Below are 20,049 nucleotides of genomic sequence, written 5' to 3' on the forward strand. Positions count from 1 at the left end.
AGGGTATTGCCCGTGCCCTACACACCCTCACGGAGTGATGCAATGGAGAATCAGGAGGAGGCTGAGAGCAGAGCTGGAGTCCTGGCCGCAGACAAGAAATAGGGTACCTACAGATGGGCTCTGGGGAACCCTACCTGTTCATGTTGACTGGAACCCAGAAGGGGATCTGAAAATAACACCTCAGGTGAGGTTAAAAAAAAAGGAGATTTTGAGCCTGACATGCTATAGGAGTAGGATTTGGAGGAAGGCTTTTTTTAAATACATAATAAATCAGCCTCTTCTTACAAATAACCACAGTGGGACAGAATTAATAACATATGTATTAATTGATATTTTCAGAAACATTTCTATGGAGAGCATGTAAACAAGGAGGAGGAAAATAATACATCACAGTATTACTGTCACCAGATATTGGAATTGCTGCTGTGTGCTGTGGCATCCTGTCCCATCGTACCGTGGAGTAGATGAGTCCCTGGTTATTTTCTTAATTTATTAGTGCTGTTGCTGCTGTTGTCATTATTGCTATCACTCCTGGAAGACTTACCATTAGACTAGAGTTTCACTGTGCTAGACGCCACCGAAACACAGAATTAAAACAACATCCAGGACAAGAGATGACTGGTGCACGCAGGCAGGCAGTACAAGAAGTCAGAGAGGTAGTGAAGGCCAACATGATAGCCAGAGACACAAAAGTTAGTGAAAAATGACTGAATCACGAGCAGATGATTTCAGTTGTGTGGGCTGGAAAGAAAGAGCAGTGGTGTTTCCACAGGCAAGGCCGACACACAGCACGGATGGAGAGCCCACAGAGAGAGGAGGAGAGCTGAAGAAGCTGGTCAGGCTGGCTGGGGATGGCCAAGAGGAGGGCAGCACAAGTCAACTTTCAACGCACAACTTGCACTGGGGCTGAGCTGTGGGCCACAAGGCCACACCTGAAGGAAGTTCACGCTGACTGTCCTCCTCCTGAGGGCAGGCATGGTGGGACACATGTGGGGGTACAGGAGAGGGCCCGAGTGAAGCCCAGCCTGCCCTGACACCCCGAGCCAGCACAGGCCACCCCGAGCAGGCCCTGGCTGCCCCTCACATCTTCCAGGTGACACTCGCCCAGGCCCTGAAGACATGGAGGGCCTTACAGCCGTCAGCCTTGCTGTGCATGCAGTATTTCAGCCACTTTAATGGTGCCCCAGGCATGGTGGCAGGAGACTGTGCTAATAGCTTGGAGGTTTGGAGACGTCCTGATGCCCACCAGCCCCCACAGACTTCTGCTGCTGACCATCAGTAAGAAGCATTTTACAGTTCCTCAAGCCTGTGCTGGGCTTAGATTGGGCAAATTTATTTGCTGTTTCACCAAAGGGAAACTCAACACCTCTATCAGGTAATAGGAGCATTGTGTGTCCTTTGTGCCAGGTGTGGGCTTTGTCCTTTTGAAAACATACAGCTGTGAAATGTGTAACTCTGCTCTAAGTCTGGACAGGTTTTATCTTGCTGGTCATAGCAGACTTTGGTCTTTGCATTTCTTTTTTTCTTTTTTCTTTTTTTTTTTCTTTCTTTCCCATGCTGCTCTTTCTGCTGCTCCCAGAAGTAATACACCTGAAGCTACAGGTTGGAGAGTATATGCATAAATCGATGTCAAGCATTGTCCTGGAGTGCCATTAATTGAATACCATTTCTGGTAGCGTTTATCTTTGTTCAAAAGTAGTTTTGCTTTATATAGATTTCAGCCTTTGTAATTTTAAGTGGTTTTCCTGTCAGAGCCAGGCAATGATCTAAAACGTCCGAATGCCTGTGCCTGCATAAATTGCTTAAATTTGGTACAAATGAATTTTGAGTCTAGCATCTGAATCTACACGATGTGGGAGCACATCTATACTGAAATCCTTCAATGCTTTACATAGTATGGTCTCTATAGGACAGCTATATATAAATAGGACAGATACAGGACAACTCATTTTATCTATAATTTGAAAACTCGCTAGTGATAATAATGTTGTTGGTACCACTTGTGGCAAAGAGGTGACTACTTTGCTCTCAGACCAGTAGAACAAGCTGAGTATTTTCATCACCTTACTTTGCTTGGCCTGTGTTCCTTTATTGGTTCCCCAAATCTCTGCTGCCTCAGATATGTCTTTCTACACTGGAAAAGCTCTAGTGAATCCTTGAGGATCTCTTTCTCAAGGAGAAGCCCTTATTCAGGAGGCCACCTTCGTGCTTCTTTTGTTTTACTGCATGGTGAGTTCAGTGGCCATTTCCTCGAAGTCTTTCAGGATGAGGAGCTCATGTTCATATTTGCTCTCCTTAGTCCTGTACTACTCAGTTGTCCTGTGCAAGAGGTCACACATGTGAGTATCAGTTCTTTCATTGAGCAAGTTTAGTCTGAGGGATGATCTTATTCTCCTGGCTTTGGGTTCAGCAGGATTATTCCCTCAGCTGCTCTGCCTTTTACTATTGAGGCCACGGCAGGCTTAACCTGACAGCGTACCAAAGACCTAACAAACAGGGCGTATTATTTTGGGCTCAGTGCCACACTGACCTGGTTACAAAGCTCCCAGCTGGCACTTGTCCATCTGGGGCTGTGCAGTGCTGGTCTGAGCAGCATCCTGACACCCTGAGAAACGCACCGAAGTTGGAAATCAGTTTTTCAGATAAAAAACCTGTTCTGCCCAGCAGCTTCCAGGAGCATTTCTGCAGCTCCTTGGTCCAGGCATGTGTCACGGTGGTGTCCCGGCTTCAGGCCACCACAAGCAGTGCCTAGGTGCCTATCAGCTCCCCTGGCCCTCGCTGTTTTTGGGAAGCCGTCTGGTCCAGAGCCACAACATGACCGGGCACCGAGCTCCAATGCACTGGTGGGAGTATTTCTGCCTCCTGCAAAATTGCCATGTTCCAGAAGGCAGAGGACAGTGATGTTTATTGACGGAGGCAGCACTGCTCGTGCACACAACAAAAGAACTGCTATGCATTCAAAAAAGCCATCATCCCCTCCACCTATGTGACAATAAATTCTTTACACAAATGTTGCACTTGGCTACTGTCAGCAAAGCCAATCTGTACCTTTGCAGGATGATGCTCCAAGACGGAGAGTGAAAATCCATCTGGCAAATGGTGACAGTCTCTAGCATGACAGTGCTCAATCTGTCAGGGAGTGGAAGACACTTCCATGATTTATCCCTACTAGAATTTCAGCTGAAAATGCAGATTTGAAACATTAATTATGAATGCAGTCCAATAAATACATCCCTAGGCATTTTATCAGCTGGATTATATATAACAAAATCCTGAAGGTTTTACATTTACTTTAATTTACAGAACTTTCTAGTTGGCTGTCTTATTGTTTGTGTTGCTGTTGCGTTGATATCTTGTTGTTTGGAGTGTTGCTTGACCTACCCAGGAGCTACCATTGAAAGAAATGTTTCTCTGCATCATGCTTATACTTTTGTTTGTTTCTTCTTACATTGAGTACCTACCTGATCTTTATATTTTGTCTTTTTGGTACTGATTTTTATAAAATGTGCTGTGCTGTACAATGTGTCAAATATGAAAAAGAGAAGACTGGGATGCCAAGCTATGTGTCAAATGTTGCTGAGGACCCAATCCAGCTCCCAACACCTTCTAGAAATAATGAGAATAAAATAAAAACAAACCCCAACCTCCTCCCCCAGAATGAAACTCGGCAAAAACTGCAGGCGCCATTAATTTTGCAGATTTTGCAGTAGCCACGGGAAGGCACACGTGTGTTTGGTGTGACCGAGCTGCCAGCTAGCACCTGCAAACAATGCTTGACCTTTCAGTAGCGTCGAGGGAAGAGCGGTGTTAACGTGTTCCTTCCCCTGCAGTACGATTACATCCTGCCTTTGCAGGATGAAACATTCAGAATAATGCGTTTTCCTTCTTTAACTTACAGCTGTAGCCTGGCAAGAAGAAATATGACCGATGCTATGCAACTTAATATTTTGCTCAGCACTTGGAATCTGGTCATTTTTCTTGTGTAGCGCTGGTCAGGGTAGCGATGGCTCCAGGGACGGACCATCGTGACGATTGCGTGGCCCTGCTGCTGGCACTACAGGCAGCAGGGCCGGCTCCTGCTGACCTGGGCACGGCCGCGAAGCCCAGTGCGTGCAGCTGAGTCCCACGGCACCAAAATAAAGCTACTCATTACATCTGGGCTTCCTGGAGAGAGAGGATGGCTACTTTTTTACTGTCACCCTACAGGTAGCATCATTATGCTTTTAGGGGTGGGTGCTATGTATAGAAAACATGATTTTCATTGTGGCAAAACTTTTGGATACATACTCCAATACTCCAAGTGTCAGGTACTGCTATGAACTATTGTAATTTTTCTTTTCTTTTTTCTTTTCTTTTCTTTTCTTTCTTTTCTTTTCTTTTCTTTTCTTTTCTTTTTCTTTTCTTTTCTTTTCTTTTCTTTTCTTTTCTTTTCTTTTCTTTTCTTTTCTTTTCTTTTCTTTTCTTTTCTTTTCTTTTCTTTTCTTTTCTTTTCTTTTCTTTTCTTTTCTTTTCTTTTCTTTTCTTTTCTTTTCTTTTCTTTTCTTTTCTTTTCTTTTTTCTTTTCTTTTCTTTTTTCTTTCTCCTCTCTTCTCGTCTCTTCTCTTCTCTTCTCTTCTCTTCTCTTCTCTTCTCTTCTCTTCTCTTCTCTTCTCTTCTCTTCTCTTCTCTTCTCTTCTCTTCTTTCTCTTCTCTTCTCTTCTCTTCTCTTCTCTTCTCTTCTCTTCTCTTCTCTTCTCTTCTCTTCTCTTCTCTTCTCTTCTCTTTTCTCTTCTTTTCTCTTCTTTTCTCTTCTTTTCTCTTCTTTTCCTTTTCTCTTCTCTTCTCTTCTCTTCTCTTCTCTTCTCTTCTCTTCTCTTCTCTTCTCTTCTCTTCTCTTCTCTTCTCTTCTCTTCTCTTCTCTTCTCTTCTCTTCTCTTCTCTTCTCTTCTCTTCTCTTTCTCTTCTCTTCTCTTCTCTTTCTCTTCTCTTCTCTCTTCTTTTCTCTTCTTTTCTCTTCTTTTCTCTTCTTTCTCTTCTTTTCTCTTCTTTTCCTTTTCTCTTCTCTTCTCTTCTCTTCTCTTCTCTTCTCTTCTCTTCTCTTCTCTTCTCTTCTCTTCTCTTCTCTTCTCTTCTCTTCTCTTCTCTTCTCTTCTCTTCTCTTCTCTTCTCTTCTCTTCTCTTCTCTTCTCTTCTCTTCTCTTCTCTTCTCTTCTCTTTTCCTTTTCCTTTTCCTTTTCCTTTTCCTTTTCCTTTCCTTTTCCTTTTCCTTTTCCTTTTCCTTTTCCTTTTCCTTTTCCTTTTCCTTTTCCTTTTCCTTTTCCTTTTCCTTTTCCTTTTCTTTTTTTCTTTTCTTTTTCTTTTTTCCTTTTCTTTTCCATTGTGAAGCCAGCAGTGTGTGTCTGGTCACTGTTTTGAGACAGAAAGCTCAGGGAATGGAAGGTGTGAAATATCTGGGAGTCATTAAGCAGCGTGGCAGAAATATAGTTCCCAATTGCCAGGAAAAGCAAACCCTACTCACACAAGCCTCCTTGTCTTTTCTTGGTTGGGCTGGGACTCAAAGCTTTCCTGCCCTGTGGATCTGCGCTCCCCAGGCCAGTGGCAGCAAGCAGGTAGGGTGCTCCTGGGGTGCCTTCTTCCACCACCATCTCTTTTGTCACAGCAGTATCACTGCTGCAGCTCTAGGTGCTGCCCAGCATGGGAAGTCCCCACTCTCTTCTCTCTTAGCAATCTGGTAGGAAATCTGCACCACTGCTCCATCCCCAGCTCACCTGCCTCCAAACCAAGGCACCCAGGACTTGCTCCTTGGAGCATCAAGAGATTTTGTTTTAGCTGTAACTTTACCTGAGAGGTAGAGCCAAATAACAAGAAAATTCACATAAAAGAATGCTAGGGAAGGTTTACTACTACTACTGCTACTACTACTACTACTGCTACTGCTGCTACTACTACTACTACTACTACTACAATGCTTTTAAATTATTTTTCTTCCACTATGGTCATAAGCACCCTGAACAAAATCTCTCAATATTTGAAGGGGCCAGTGGGAGTCTGGAGCATGTGCCACAGCCCGCAGTGTGGGAGGATCCGCCCAGCTGCTTCACTCACTGCTGCCGATTGCCCAGTGCCAAGGGGGATGAGGGACTTAGAGGACTCAATGCCCTGGATGTGCTGGCATGAACAGCACTTTTGCTGGGGAAAAAATGCTACAAAAAGTTTGGGGGGTGTTTGGTTTCCTTTTTCTTCTTCTTCTTTTTTTTTTTTTTCCCCTAAGAACACAGTTTTTCACAGGCTAGAAAAAATGGCTGGACAAAAAGTAAGTGTAGAAGTGTGTGAGGCTGTACTTCAAAAAGTGTGCGTTGCTAATAAAAACTTGTACTGCATACAGGACAGCAATTAATTCTAGATTTGTTTTGTGCTCAGGACTTACTTTGATGTTTATGAGGTAGCTCTTTCAGATGTGTTACCTTTATAACCCGAATGGTAAAAACTCCTTACTGATTTATCCTTTGACTGTAAATATTAAAGTGGGGTACAACTTCAGATTGCAGAAGGATAGTTTGTTAAATAAGTTTAATAAAGTAGACTCAGAATCTTTTGCTAGCTTAAGGAATGTGAATCTGAACAGGGATCAAGGTCCGACTGCAGTCAGGTGCAAGAACAACATTTAGAAAACTTTACAGGGTCTGAAATCCTTTGCAATGGGTCTCAAAGCTGAGTGTCATCTGATCTGATAGATGTATTTCAAGTTAGAGCCTTCCTTCACAACTTCTAGAACGCCAGACTAATATTTTATCTGTAAGCATGAGCTAGAGCTTTAAAAATATTAAAGACTGAAACAATATTTAAAGGTGTCTAAAACTCCCCTAAAAGAACTGTTCTTCTCTTCCAGCATCACCAAGCTTAAACTACTTGGTCAGAAATTTTCCATATCAAACTACAGCCTGAATCTATAATTATTTATATTTCTGCCCAAACTTTGCGGATGGTTTTGAAAAACAAAATAGGAGAGCAGTTACATTTGGGGAGAATTAGGGCAAAAACATCTATATAAACTGGAAAAAAATCAACTGAAATTTCACACAAAATCAAACCTCAGTCACGGGGGCAACCAAGAGGATGCTGACAGTAACTGGGCAGTGCATTCCATATGAAGTACGTGGAAGGGCGATGGTGTTAAATCTAGGTGAAAGCAGAAATCTAGAAAGTGAACTTTAGTTTCAGAGGACCATTCCCAGAACCAAAACAATGCTAAGACAAAGCATCACATAGAACAATGGTCAGCTGATAAAAGCCTTGAAAGGGTCTGGAGGGGAAGATGTATGAGGAGCAGCTGAGGTCCCTTGGTTTGTTCAGCCCAGAGCAGAGCAGGCTGAGGGGAGGCCTCATGGCGGCCTGCAGCTCCCTCACGAGGGGAGCGGAGGGGCAGGCGCTGAGCTCTGCTCTCTGGGGACAGCGACAGGACCCGAGGGAACGGCATGGAGCTGGGACAGGGGAGGGTCAGGCTGGGTGTTAGGGAAAGGTTCTGCGCCCAGAGGGTGGTCGGGCACTGGGACAGGCTGCCCAGGGCAGTGGTCATGGCACCGAGCCTGCTGGAGTTCAAGGAGCGTTTGGACAAGGCTCTCAGACATTGGGCTTTGTTTTTGGGTGGTCCTGTGTGGTGCCAGGAGTTGGACTCAGTGATCCTCGTGGGTCCCTTCTAACTCGGGACATTGCATGATTCCGTGACTCTGTTAACAGCATCTGAAACTTCATTGTGCAGGCCTGAAGAGGGCTTGTGAGCCCTACCAGGCTTTTAGAATTTCTCAGCTGGTTTAATGAAGCAAACCCAGAAAAGTCCTCAGTATTTTAACAGCAAAATATTTTAAAATAATGCCTCTGTGTCATCGGTGATTAAATGTACAAAGACATGATTATACCTGCTACAACTAAGTCCACACTTGACGGTATAAATTCTTAATCTAGTAATTCCTCACCAGCCAGTGATGCAATTGGGTCCATTAGCTTCGTTACTTTTACAGGTTTATTGCCTGCATACACTTGAAACTACAAGTTAAATTGGAAAACAGTAAATTCCAGAGGGTGCTATGGGTTTGTAACAGTACCCTACTCATGCGCACGTATCTGCCAACCTCAACCATGCTGTGATTTGATGACTATTTCATGTTGTACTGAAAATTTATGGAACAATTTAAAAACAAGATTTTGGTTGGCCTCTGATATTGTCTCAAAAAGCACCTGTAAAAAAGGCAGTCTCAGAATTCTTATACTTTTTTGTGTTTAAAGAACTCTACATCTCAGCTCGTGTCAGAGATCATACTGTCACAGACTTCTGCCTTTTGCAACATTACCAGTAATGGAAGCTACCTAGCAAACCCACACAGCACGTCTACGTCGTATGGTCTTCATTGGTCTTCTGCATTTAATTAGAATTTAGTATTTAGCTTCCATTGTGCCTGTCAGCAGATACACACCTTGAAATCCGTGTGTCTACTAACATATGGCTGAACACACACACACAGATGAATTCACAAGAAGTGTTTTTTAAAGTAAAGCTGCAAGCCCTCTCTTTGAATTTGAAACACAGCGTCTTCCAAAGTATTTTAAGGTGAAGAGATGTGAAAAGTAAATGAAACCTGAGTGTACACAGTTCTAAAGATCGTGTCTTACAGACTACAAATCTTGTCATGTTAGAGTCATGTACCTAAAATTTTAATATGTGAACAGACACATGCAAACTTAGTTGATACCCAAAGAAAATCCTTGAGGATTCAGTTTATAGCTAAGTACTTAAGATGACAATGCTTATTATAAGATGCTTTGATGTATTAGAAAAACAAAAAAACAAGCACATGCAGCAAACTCTGGAAATACTAAAAAAAAATCCCCAAACCAAGCACAACAACAAATTTAAGCTAATGTCTTTTGTTAGCATGATGGCAACAGCACGTGCCTCTAGGCACCACATCAGCAAATTAAATCTAAGAACACAGCCCGGATGCAGTTCTTCAAGCACATGCAAATAGTTACATGCATGCCAGAAATAGCTTGTCTCAGGTGGGATTCACCTTTCCTTAATCATCCTGTTTGTCTGCAGAAGGCACCAAGGAATTTTGCTGGTCTGGCCAACAATCTGCAAAATGCCCGCTCAATTTTCCTACCAGGGCAGCTCAGCGAGAATGCAGCTCTCCATCTGAATACACCGCAGGTATTGTATGGTGAACCACACGGAGTGTAAAGTGTGTTTAAAATATTGACTTCTCTGCAGTCTGTACCATTTTATGTGAAAATGTTCAAGGGAGAGTACAGTTTCCAGGAAAATCAGACAGCCAGTGTTTTTAACGTGTTTTTGCAGTTCAGGGCTGATACAACCTTTACATTCAGAATATCTTGTGTGTGTTTCTGTGATTCAGTCAAGGACAACTTACTCAGTTGTTCACATTTGCTTCCACACATTGACGAAATTAAGCAGTTCTACAGTTGCACTGAGAAAGATCACAGAGAAACATGATTTAAAGCTATTAAGGACTTGCTCAAATTGCCAACAAAAATATAATGTCTAAACACGGTATTCAGATACAATGTAATATGTTTATTTTTTAAATCCAATTTGTAAAGGTCCCTTTTTAAACAAAACAAACAAAAAAATCAACACAATTCAGAGGGCTTATCTCATTTACCATATTCTTCCCACCCACTCTTCATTTATCATATCACAAAGCAGCAACTTATATTATTAGTGCTCATATAGTGCACTTATATGAATTTTGATTTGTGTATTAAGCTTTAAATACAATGTATATCCATGAGCATAGCCCGGAGTACACAACATTACATTTTCAAAGCATGTTAAAAAAAGGACAATAAATGTATATCCAAGACAGTCAAACTCAAATATTTTGACCTGGCAAATTCTCTAACAAGTAACAGTAATTTTAAACTGCATACAAAGCAGAACAGTGCCAACATGCCTCCAGTCTGTGAGCTATGGTAAAATATCAAGCATACACATAAAGAAGAGAAGCAAAAGGAAGATGCCACAAATTCAGAACTAACCTGAGGCACACCCAACTGCGACTGAACAAAGGCAACCCACCTTCCCACTCTATAATGCAAAGAGCCCAACAACAATAAAAAGCACTCCTATGCTACGGAAAAGTTAATGTTTAACTTTTTCCAAATTTCGTCTCCACATTTTTAAACAACTTGCTCAAAAAATGTAAAGATGAACATCTAATTATACTGAACAAATGTACAAAACCGTAAAGTCAGAGAAGCTCCGTAAGATTGCCACTTTTCAACCTTGCATAGTGATAGCTGGCATTGATATTGCTACCATAGCTTCAGCAGAAGATAGGGAAAAGGAAAATCTTTACTTCTAAGTATGCACATATGTAACATTTTCTTCACAAAATTCATTTAAACGTTGTTTTAATAAAAGGGGAAACAGCTCTAAAAAGGGAAAGATAGTGTTCACAAGCTGAGAAATAAAAAAATACAAAACCAGAACATTCCATAAAAAATGAAAATAACCATTCCATCATAACAGCACCTATTTTATCACTAAATAAGCCCCATACATGCAACAAACTACAACTATTGTATAAGGCTGTCAAATTAAAGGTTTACTTTTCATATAAACAAAGTGTAAAAATAGCAATAAGTTGCAATCTTCAAATTTAATGCTATGTGAGGATTTTGTCCCCCCAGATTCATTTGGTAGCAATTTCAATATGCATTTGATATAAAGGTCATTGATCTAGGAACCATGGTACAAATACATTGTGCCTAAGACAGTATTGTCATACCTCTGTTCAACTTTAACAGAATTGGAATGCTCAACAACACTACTAAGCTCGGGGATGCTTTCAGCAGTATCCCCAAAACCATGGTAGTGTCCATAGTGCAAAGTATCTCCAGGGTCTTCCACCCACGAGGGCCGGTTAGAAACGCAGCTACTCGGGCTTCCATTCAGATGAAGAGACCCACACATATCAGTGGGATTATTCATGGCCTTTTCCGCCTCCTCGGTGCCATTACTGGTATGAATTCGATGCCTACCGGGAGAAGTTATTCCAGGAATGATTCCGTTAGGTGTTATTGTTAAACACTCCTCACGCCTGGCATCCATCCCACTGAGCTGTTGTGCGGCGGTGAAATCCAAATGTCCATTGATGGCACATCCATTTGTCAGTGCATTCAATATGGAGCTACTGCTATTCATATCTGCATTAAGAAATACACCTGTCACCAAAAATTAAGAATAAATCGAAATACATCAAAATGTCTCCACTATACTCCACTGATTTTAAAAACGTTTCCATACACAGCTTTGTAAATAAATCTACCCTTTCTTTATTTGCAACAACATAGGTAGTTCAAAGTAAGGAGAGCTGATCACTAAGCTTGAGTCAAGGATTGTGATGTCGAAATCTACCTACGTTCAATGTGCAAATATACTCGTATTAACCTTTCAAAGACAAGGTGAACTGCTCAGAAATGATTTCATTTAACTCTATGAAACAAGTGTAGCAGGCAGCATTCCGGACAGCATTTTGAAAGGTGGAATAAAAGGCTTCTTTCCATCCTAAATGTAGTGCCCTCATGGGATAAAAGAATATATATGTACAAGAACTGAGTATCTGTGAGAGGGTGATGAGTTGTTTTTTTCTTTTCTTTTATTTTCAGTAATAATTAATCTGTGTTTATTTTTTTTTTATTTTCTATTTTTTTCTTTTCAGCGGTCACTCTCACAGCATGGTATACTCTGAAGTAGGCCAAAAAAAAAGAAATATTATGTTGGGAGGCTAACATAAAATGTTTCAAAGTTCCTTTATTCAGAAAGTACTTCAGTTTATCTAGCAGCCTGCTAGATAAGATCGTGAGCAGGTTTATATTTAATGAGTTTATAGTAACATCTGTACAATCCACATGCAAAAGGCCATACAATAGCAACAGCAGAGTGCACAGAAGACTAAAAAAGGTTAATGGCAGGAAACAAAATTCTAAAAATGTGCATGCAAAAAAAGAGACAACTGTTTTAAAGCAATTTCTCTTTTGAATTTAGTAATTAGTACAATAATTATTATTTCCATTAACAGATTTCAGCAGTGTGTCTGAAATGTATTTTTTTGCAGTGGTACTCAAAAGTACTAGCTCAAAAGCTGCATGATATATTCTGCCTTAAAAACGCCTACTAGTAAAGATTAGCAAGGCAAACGTAGAAATACAGACCTATAAGGTAACATTTGAAGATTTTACATTGTTCTTGAGCTTGGATACGTGCACATATGTTTGAGTATACACGAATGCATAAACCTATGTGCAAAACAGGGTTGTATTTACTCTGTATTTCCAAATCAAGCCCATAAGTTAGTCTGTGGGTAACTTTCCACAATTATAAAACTCTGGGTTTTTGCTTAAGTGATGTATTATGAGTACCACTGTTTGACAAGGAAGAACCAGAAGCTTTGGTTCTCTATTAGTCCTCCACATGGATATGATTTGAAATATGGATTACGATACTGATACTTCACATACAGCAATACACAATGCCAAGAAATGTATTAATTTTCTAAGTTGGTGGATATACTAACCAGAATTTCCTGTTTCATCCCTTCATGAGTTAAAATAACCACATCAACTGAACTTGCTAACCACAAATTCTTACTAAAGGTGGAAAAAAAGCACCCAAACCCATCAAGACATCAGAGCTAATACTTCAGTGATGAAAACGCACAGAAGGAATTTCAGATAGTGTTTATTAACTGAAAAGTGCAAAATGTTAACTGTTTAAAAATAAACCCTCATAGGCTGGCTTTGCCAAATCAAATTTAATAAAAATGGCACTATTGTTAGTTAATACGCAAAAGTAGGTAATGAATAATTCTAGTGATAATTATAGAATGTTACTACTTTTTAAAAATTAGCACCTATAGTAATAAAGAATATTCATGAAAGACAATCATTTTTCCATAAATAAGAACACTTGGTAATTATCACTGGAAAATATCATAATCTACTTTTTAAGTACTGACTGTATATATATGTATATATATTACTTCTAATATATTAAAATATCTATCCGTTATCATTCCCTTTGGCGAATCTGATCTGTGGTACAAAGCATAAACATTTTTATCACAGAACACACTAAGAAATTCATTTCTCAATATAATAATAACGCACTATAATAGTAACTCTATAAACACCCCGGGGTTACCAAAAGCATCTTGATTCAGCAGCCCTGAAAAAATCTTAGACTATTAATATTCACTAACACTACTAACATTATGACTGTTTCATGAAGATCAACGTACAAAGTCCAAACAATTTTCCAAGGTACTTTAGTTCCAAATACCAGTTTAAGACCAGCAATATGCAGCTTTTTATTTGCATTAAAAACCACAGATTTGCTCATAGCAGGATCCTGCACTTATATTGCTGTCTGAATAAATTTTAAACACACTATGTGTGTCTAGACTACCCTATATAGCATTTTTTGAACTATTTTGAATATAGTTTAGTTGTTATACTATTTTCAAAGCTATGTAAGTGCTACAATGTTTCCCTATCAAATCTTATTAGCAATTAAATCTATTTAATGGAAATGAAATGATTCATTTAAATTGTTTCTGAATTTTCTTTAACCTGAAATCATAGCAACTAAAAGCAAGGCACAACATAATACAAGCCTTAAGTTAAAAGTGAAACAGCCATTGTCAATTTCTGTTTATCTGAGAACTACCAACAAACCTTCTCTTTCACCATTACAATATTTGTCATGAAACAGCTAATTTTAGATACCCACTAAAACCCCAGAATAGTGGGCGTTACAGCAATACAACAGTTTTCAAGACTCTAGATGACAAGGTGCAAAATTAAAGAATTAAGTCTTATACTTAAAAATAAAATGCATATTGGTTCTTGCAACGACAAGGCGTTTGCATTGCAGAAACAGTGTATATTTCAATTTCTTTTGGTCCAACAGAACTACTCTCCTGTTGTTTGGTGTCTTCAACCATTTGAATGTTGTTGTAGTTAACAGGAAACTGTCCACTCCCACCTGATACAACAGCAAACTCTCTGTCAACGTGCATATTGTCAGCATCGTCCTCAACTCCTCCATTCATCATTGGTATTAAGCCATCAAAGCTGTAAGCTGGTTAAGAAAAAGAGGTAAGCTTAGTCACTGGTGCACACTTGAACATTCAGCCAACAGATGAGTATTTTGGTTATTAAAACAAAAACTTTCTACATAGAGATCTTTGAATCGCAGAATGGTTTGGGTTGGAAGGGACCTTAAAGCCAAAGTTCCAACCCCCCTGCCAAGGGCAGGGACACCTCCCAACAGACCAGGCTGCCCACTGAAAGCTTCTGATGTGTTTTGAGATTCCAAATGTGCAATAAGCAAATGCTCAGTAGTTGCATTTCCATTTTTATCCCTCAAAATGGAGAATTACCAGAGCACCTATCAGACTTTGCACCTGTATATCAAGCAGTTATTAGCCTGACGTACTAATAGGTTGACTAAAGAGTAATTTAGGTTACCCATCTTTAGGCTTTACAGCATGCCCGATGGATAAACAGCAGTCTCTATCCCAGAGGATGTCTGCCTGGCCAGCTGGGACTGCTCCCTCCTTGGCTCCCAGTTCCAGAAACCCACATCCCAGCCACACAAGACTGCTCCAGGGATCCCTTCAAGAGCTGAACAAACCGATCTCTTTTCTGATAAAGCCAAAAAGTGGCTAGACTGCTGTGGGAAATGCTTTAAGAAGCCAGACGGGCTTGACTGCACTGTCTCTTATAGCTACCAGCCACAGCACTCCTCCGGTATTAGCCCAGCAGATCCTGCACTGCTCTCACACTGACACTAACACACCTTTTCACCTTTTTGTACCCTGCATACACTCACCGTTATGTTTTAAAGGGCTACAATAGTAGACTGCGAGTCAACTTGCATTACCTTGGGCACAACAGAAATTTAGTAGACTACTTGTTTGTAAGGAACCTTCAGCAATCACAAACGTGTTTCAGGGCCAAAGAGCTCACACAGGGCTTAAAGGAGACCAGGGCCTTGGATCAGTGAACCTCACATCACCCTAAACCAGGAAGGGAAAGGTGTTTTCTGCAGCTACCCAGAGGAATATGACGTGCAGTTCCACGCTGGCACATCCAAGGGTACACCCAGCAGTTCCCTGTCCCCATCCCACAAAGGGCATGCAGCAGCAGCCACGTTGAGAGCCACGATGCTGACAGTCGGGTCACCTCTTGCGCACAGCAAGCCAGCGTTGTGTGGAGCACGCAGGGCAGTCTGCCAAGGGCCAGGAGCTAGATGGACAGGGATAGGACTGTGACAAACGCACCCATGCGAGCGGTTGGCCTGCTGTGCATCGCCTTTGCATTTGACCCCGTGCACCAAGCAGCCTGGGAAGCAGGAAGAAGTTGCTGGATCCGATTTCAGAAAAATGGACGTAAAATCCTGCTAATGTTTCTAAGCCAAAACTATCTGGTGTACATTCTGAATGCTGTCCTGCACCAGGAGTGGCTACAGATGTGCATTCATTAAGTTCAGCTTATGGTGCTCATTTTTATATTCCAATAGCAGAGAATAATTCGTTTCCATCGCAGTGTATCAGGTATCAGTGCTGCATAATTTTGAAGCCAAAGGGCTTTAATGTTGCGTGCCTGATAGCAGGTATGTGCGTGCATATAAACAAAATTATGTGTACGTAACTCTTGCCCCCTGCCCAGTTTAGCTATTTCAGGACAAAGGGTGAAGCACAGCTCAAGTATTTCTCCCAACTCTACTGCCTACAGTCTCATTGTAAGGGGCACATGCTGTGCCTAGGCATGACGTATAGATTTTTCCAAAGGAGTGATTATTCTAATTCAGGGTATGGCCATCAAAACCCTACCCTTTCCAGCAAACACAGGGCACCTGCACTCTTTGAAATCCAGAATCTCCCATGCAAACAGTTTTAAAGTAAAGGACAATAGGAGAGTGTGCCTTTGATAAGGGCAAAATTGCCAAAAAATTGGTATTGTTTTGTAAAAAGGCTAGCTAAGCACAAAGATATACTGATGATTTCTCATTACTCACCTTTACTGTTTACAAAGTGCCTCAAGACCAGTGACTCATTCCCACTCCAACAGACTTTCTGCATTATTATGACAGATATTTCTGAAGCTGATGCCTTTGAAGGCAGACATATCAGATCAAAAACTTCAGTTTCAACAGTTTGGATGCACCTCTTAATTACTCTATAAACCTTCAAGCAAATGCAGCAAAGCATTTACCTTTGCTTGCAAAGGTCTTAAAAAATCATACTTGTAAAAAAAATTCAAAAATTACCCCCACTGCTTCTCTACTCTAATATCTCCATTTTTGGTTAGGAGACCTCATTCACTTAAACATATTTTATTTGTTTGCCCCATCCACAGCTGCAACTGTTTATGCTGAAAGGAAATGCAGATACTGCTATTTCTTGGCAACATGTATCATAAAGATAGCTTGCCTTGTGCCACTCCCGCACATTTTGGGGAAACACAACCTTGTGACTAGATTGGAGGAATTTTCTGAAACTAAGAGATTGCTGGTTATGAACATTCAGAAGGAACAACTCTTCAAAAAAACCAAAAAAACAAAAAACCCCTTTCCGTTTAACTGCACAGGCTCTCTTCTCCACCAGGAATGTATTTAGTTTAGACCAACCACATAAAGCAGCATACCCTAATTATGGTTGGCCATGGAGTCCCATGTTAATGCCCGATTCTGGGATAGCTGAAATGGTGGCTGGATGGCAAGTACTAAAGCAAATACTACAGAGGGACAACGTAAATGACATCAATATTGTCTATACCAATTTTAAAACGTTGTTTTGGCCTCATTTCTACTCTTGTTAACTGGAATTAAGCACCAGTTGAGCCCATTTTATTTGGCTTAGTGGAAGCCACACCTGTTAGACCAACATAAACTTTAACTGACGAAAAGTGTCTTCAGTGATGACCTGCCAAGTCCTTCTCCCAATGCTGGATGTGGGAACAACAAAAGTTTGAATACCAAATGCTGGACTCCTTTTATTAAGAGTTTAATGGGATGACCATAGCATGGAATAGAGGATATTCTCTCTCATGTTATTCAAGGTACTTATAAAATTAAAAAAAAAGACTTCTTCATATAGCCACCAAAACTATCAAGGTACTACTCCATCACGGCTGGCAGGGGAAGCAGTGTTATCCTCATCGTACAAGGCTGAATATCAATCCTCCAGATTCATTCTAGTCTGACATCTTCCTGTAACTTATCCATTCCCCTTGGAACAAAATCCTGGAGATTTAATGTAAGCTCACTTAATGTCACAGATACAATCTTTATCAATTGAGAAACGTTTTTGCATCACGTTTATTTCATCCATCTTGCCTAGTAAACAGTTTCTGAAGTGTGAATGAATCCTGAAACGGAAAATTACCATCAGAACACCCGGGCTTCTTTGTGAATTAAGGCAATATTATGTTGCTCTCCAAAACAAGAAGAAATTGAGGAAGGAACAGAAGCTAATTTCAGCTGCTGCTCTTCTGCATGTTATTCTTGGCATCATGTAACTGCAGAACTCTCCGGAAATAGAAATTTCTGAACATGCCAAGATGCTAACAGGGATCTTATGGCATATGCATATTCTTCAAAGGATGGAAAGCTTTATTTACCTACCTCTTGTATTCATATGTATTTTAAATATGTTGGTGAGTTTGTGAATAATACTCAACATCCAGTCTGAAAGGCTTTAAAATGTTTATTTTCCTTTCTTGGCAACAATATCACCCCATCCCTTTTACCTCTAGTGTCTCACCTTCCGTTCTAGCTTTCTTTACTCCAGCAGACTCCATATCTTCAAAGGATCTCTTTCGACTTGTCCCACCACTGAATGGATTGGGACCTGCATTCTGATGAACCCCATTTAAGGTGCCATTGTTATAGTAACGATTCAGGTGACAGTTCTGGAGGTTCAAGAGAAACTGGGCACATTCTTGGAAGCCCTGGGTATGTGCAAGGTCTGCTGCTGTCAGGCCACTGGCATTTCTCAAGCTGTACAATACAAAGAAACTGAATTACACTCATTCATCAACCTAGCTGGCTGCTGCTGCTGCCCTTACTGACTATCTATCTGTTGGCGATGAGAGAAAGCATACACTTAGCAAATTTCCATTAAGAAATTAGTTATCAATCTTAGTATTATAACTAACTTAACTTTTCTCACATACATCTGGCTTCTAAGCAAAATTTGGGAGACAAAACACTTTAAAATAAAATCAATATACTATATGCCTTAAAAAAGCATCTTCCTATTTAAACTTCTCAAAACGCTTTATTCTAAAATAGTCTGAAGACCTGATCTTTACATAAACTTCAGACTAATTTAAGCCTTGAACGTTACCATCTTCTGCAGTTTATTTTGCAATCTATATCTTGAGTAAAAGATCAAATACTCAAAACAAGCTTAACATGACTTGGCAATTGTCCATGGCATTCTGGTTTCTAAGGTAACAACAACATCACTGTTCCTCCTAACAATAAAATATACACATACATAGAAAAAAAAGATAAGGTGCTATACTTAGTTATGCTTTGCTTATAGTTTTCTTTTTTTTTTTTTTTTTTTTTCTGGTTTGTTTCTTATTTCAAAGTGTGTGACATCATAAGTGTTGGGACTTGCTTTGTTATTTGAACCAAGACTTTTTGCATGTACAAGAGAAATGGCACTGGATTTTGAATATCCTAATATATCAGGGAGCTTATAAATGAAACCAGATAAGACATGTAGACTTGTGGAGGTTTAATTTGCAAGAATGCTGTAGGACATGTATTTACACAAACATACAGTATGTCTGTGCTTAGAAATACAGAATCCTGTCATAAGGAAGCACAGAGAACTGGCAACAAGAAGGCTAGAAATGACACAACTAGACTGTGAAGCAAAAGAAGCCAATGTATCTTTCCTATTTTTTCCCTCCTTTCCAAACATAGCTAACTAGTTAGAAAAATGGATTTTTGTTTCTTGGCTTCATTAGTTTATACTACTGTATATCCTGTAGTAGTTGAAGTCTAAAACTTGAAAATCCAGAAAGAGACTAGCCACAGAATGAGAATTTAGAAGATGAATAGACCTGATTCCTCTGTTGTAACTCATATGCAGTAGAAAACTCAATCCAGCTCATGCAAAGAACACAAGGAACAAAGCTCAGCTTTACTTCCTAGAACACTGCAATTTATTTGCTATAACAATGAAAGACCAGAAAAATCTTTAGAAACTATTACAGCAAGACTAACTCCGTAAATGGATACAGCTACATTATGTAAGATTTGGAAGGGTAAATTGAAATACTACAGAATCAGAAAGCTTATTAACTAGGAAGATCAGGGTAATTTCATTCCATTCTAGAATTATTCTAAGTGATCACTTACTTGGACTACTAGTGAAAATCCAGAGAACAGCAGCCAAGAGCGTCCAAGAAAGCAAGACTTTAGAAGACTGAAAAAACTATTTGGTCAAAAGAAATGAAATCTCAGGGTAGCAATATTAGCTTCAAACACCTAACAGACAGCTGCAAAGAGACTAATATGTTCTGTGCATCCAGTGCTGGCAGTATATGAATGGGATTAACAAGAGCAAAGTATATTTCAAATAATGCACTAGGAGAAAGTTTCAGAGTATGAAGTTAGTTAGGGTTGTTGAATCTGCAAAGTGTTTTCTCACCTCCTCCTTTTTAAGGACAGACTATGAGGCCAGAAATTCTGTGAAATATAGTCGATCCTTTCCAATGCTACACTAGATGGCCTGTTGAGGTTCCTGCTAACCTGCATTCAATGCTCTTCTGGTAGTTCTAATTTACTTGTGTTGCAATACAGATACAGTATTTCAATATTGATTTTGAACAAAGTGAATAACTCCATTCTGTCTAATCTGTTTTAAATTTGCTGGCCCAAAAAGGAAAATACAAGAAATCTAAATGAGCAAATTAAAGATATGCAAAGATAAAAACATGACCAAAACAATATGGTGTTGACTGAACACC

At 40.0% G+C, this 20,049-nt stretch overlaps 1 protein-coding gene and 1 long non-coding RNA gene across 5 annotated transcripts in view; one reads left to right on the plus strand and one right to left on the minus strand.

The window, feature by feature from the left end:
* Nucleotides 1-312: 312 nt before the first annotated feature.
* LOC308200228 lies at nucleotides 313-10,508 on the plus strand. Its single transcript, XR_013955338.1, has 2 exons — nucleotides 313-1,375; nucleotides 9,074-10,508. It is a non-coding gene; the product is annotated as an uncharacterized lncRNA (long non-coding RNA).
* The window catches only part of ANKRD10 (ankyrin repeat domain 10), a 37,785-nt gene continuing 27,283 nt past the window's right edge, over nucleotides 9,548-20,049 (minus strand). For 3 of the 4 annotated variants that reach the window (XM_080605471.1, XM_080605474.1, XM_080605473.1), the window contains 3 exons: nucleotides 17,826-18,061; nucleotides 14,042-14,137; nucleotides 9,548-11,220 (listed from right to left, as the gene is read on the minus strand). In XM_080605471.1, the coding sequence (XP_080461597.1) occupies nucleotides 10,736-11,220; nucleotides 14,042-14,137; nucleotides 17,826-18,061 (817 nt within the window). In that variant the 3' untranslated portion in view covers nucleotides 9,548-10,735. The remainder of the gene's footprint in view (nucleotides 11,221-14,041; nucleotides 14,138-17,825; nucleotides 18,062-20,049) is intronic. The other variant, XM_080605472.1, reaches the window with a different exon arrangement.

The sequence above is a fragment of the Anser brachyrhynchus genome (genome assembly GCF_964034855.1).
Source record: "Anser brachyrhynchus genome assembly, chromosome: 1".
Taxonomy (NCBI): Eukaryota; Metazoa; Chordata; class Aves; order Anseriformes; family Anatidae; genus Anser; species Anser brachyrhynchus.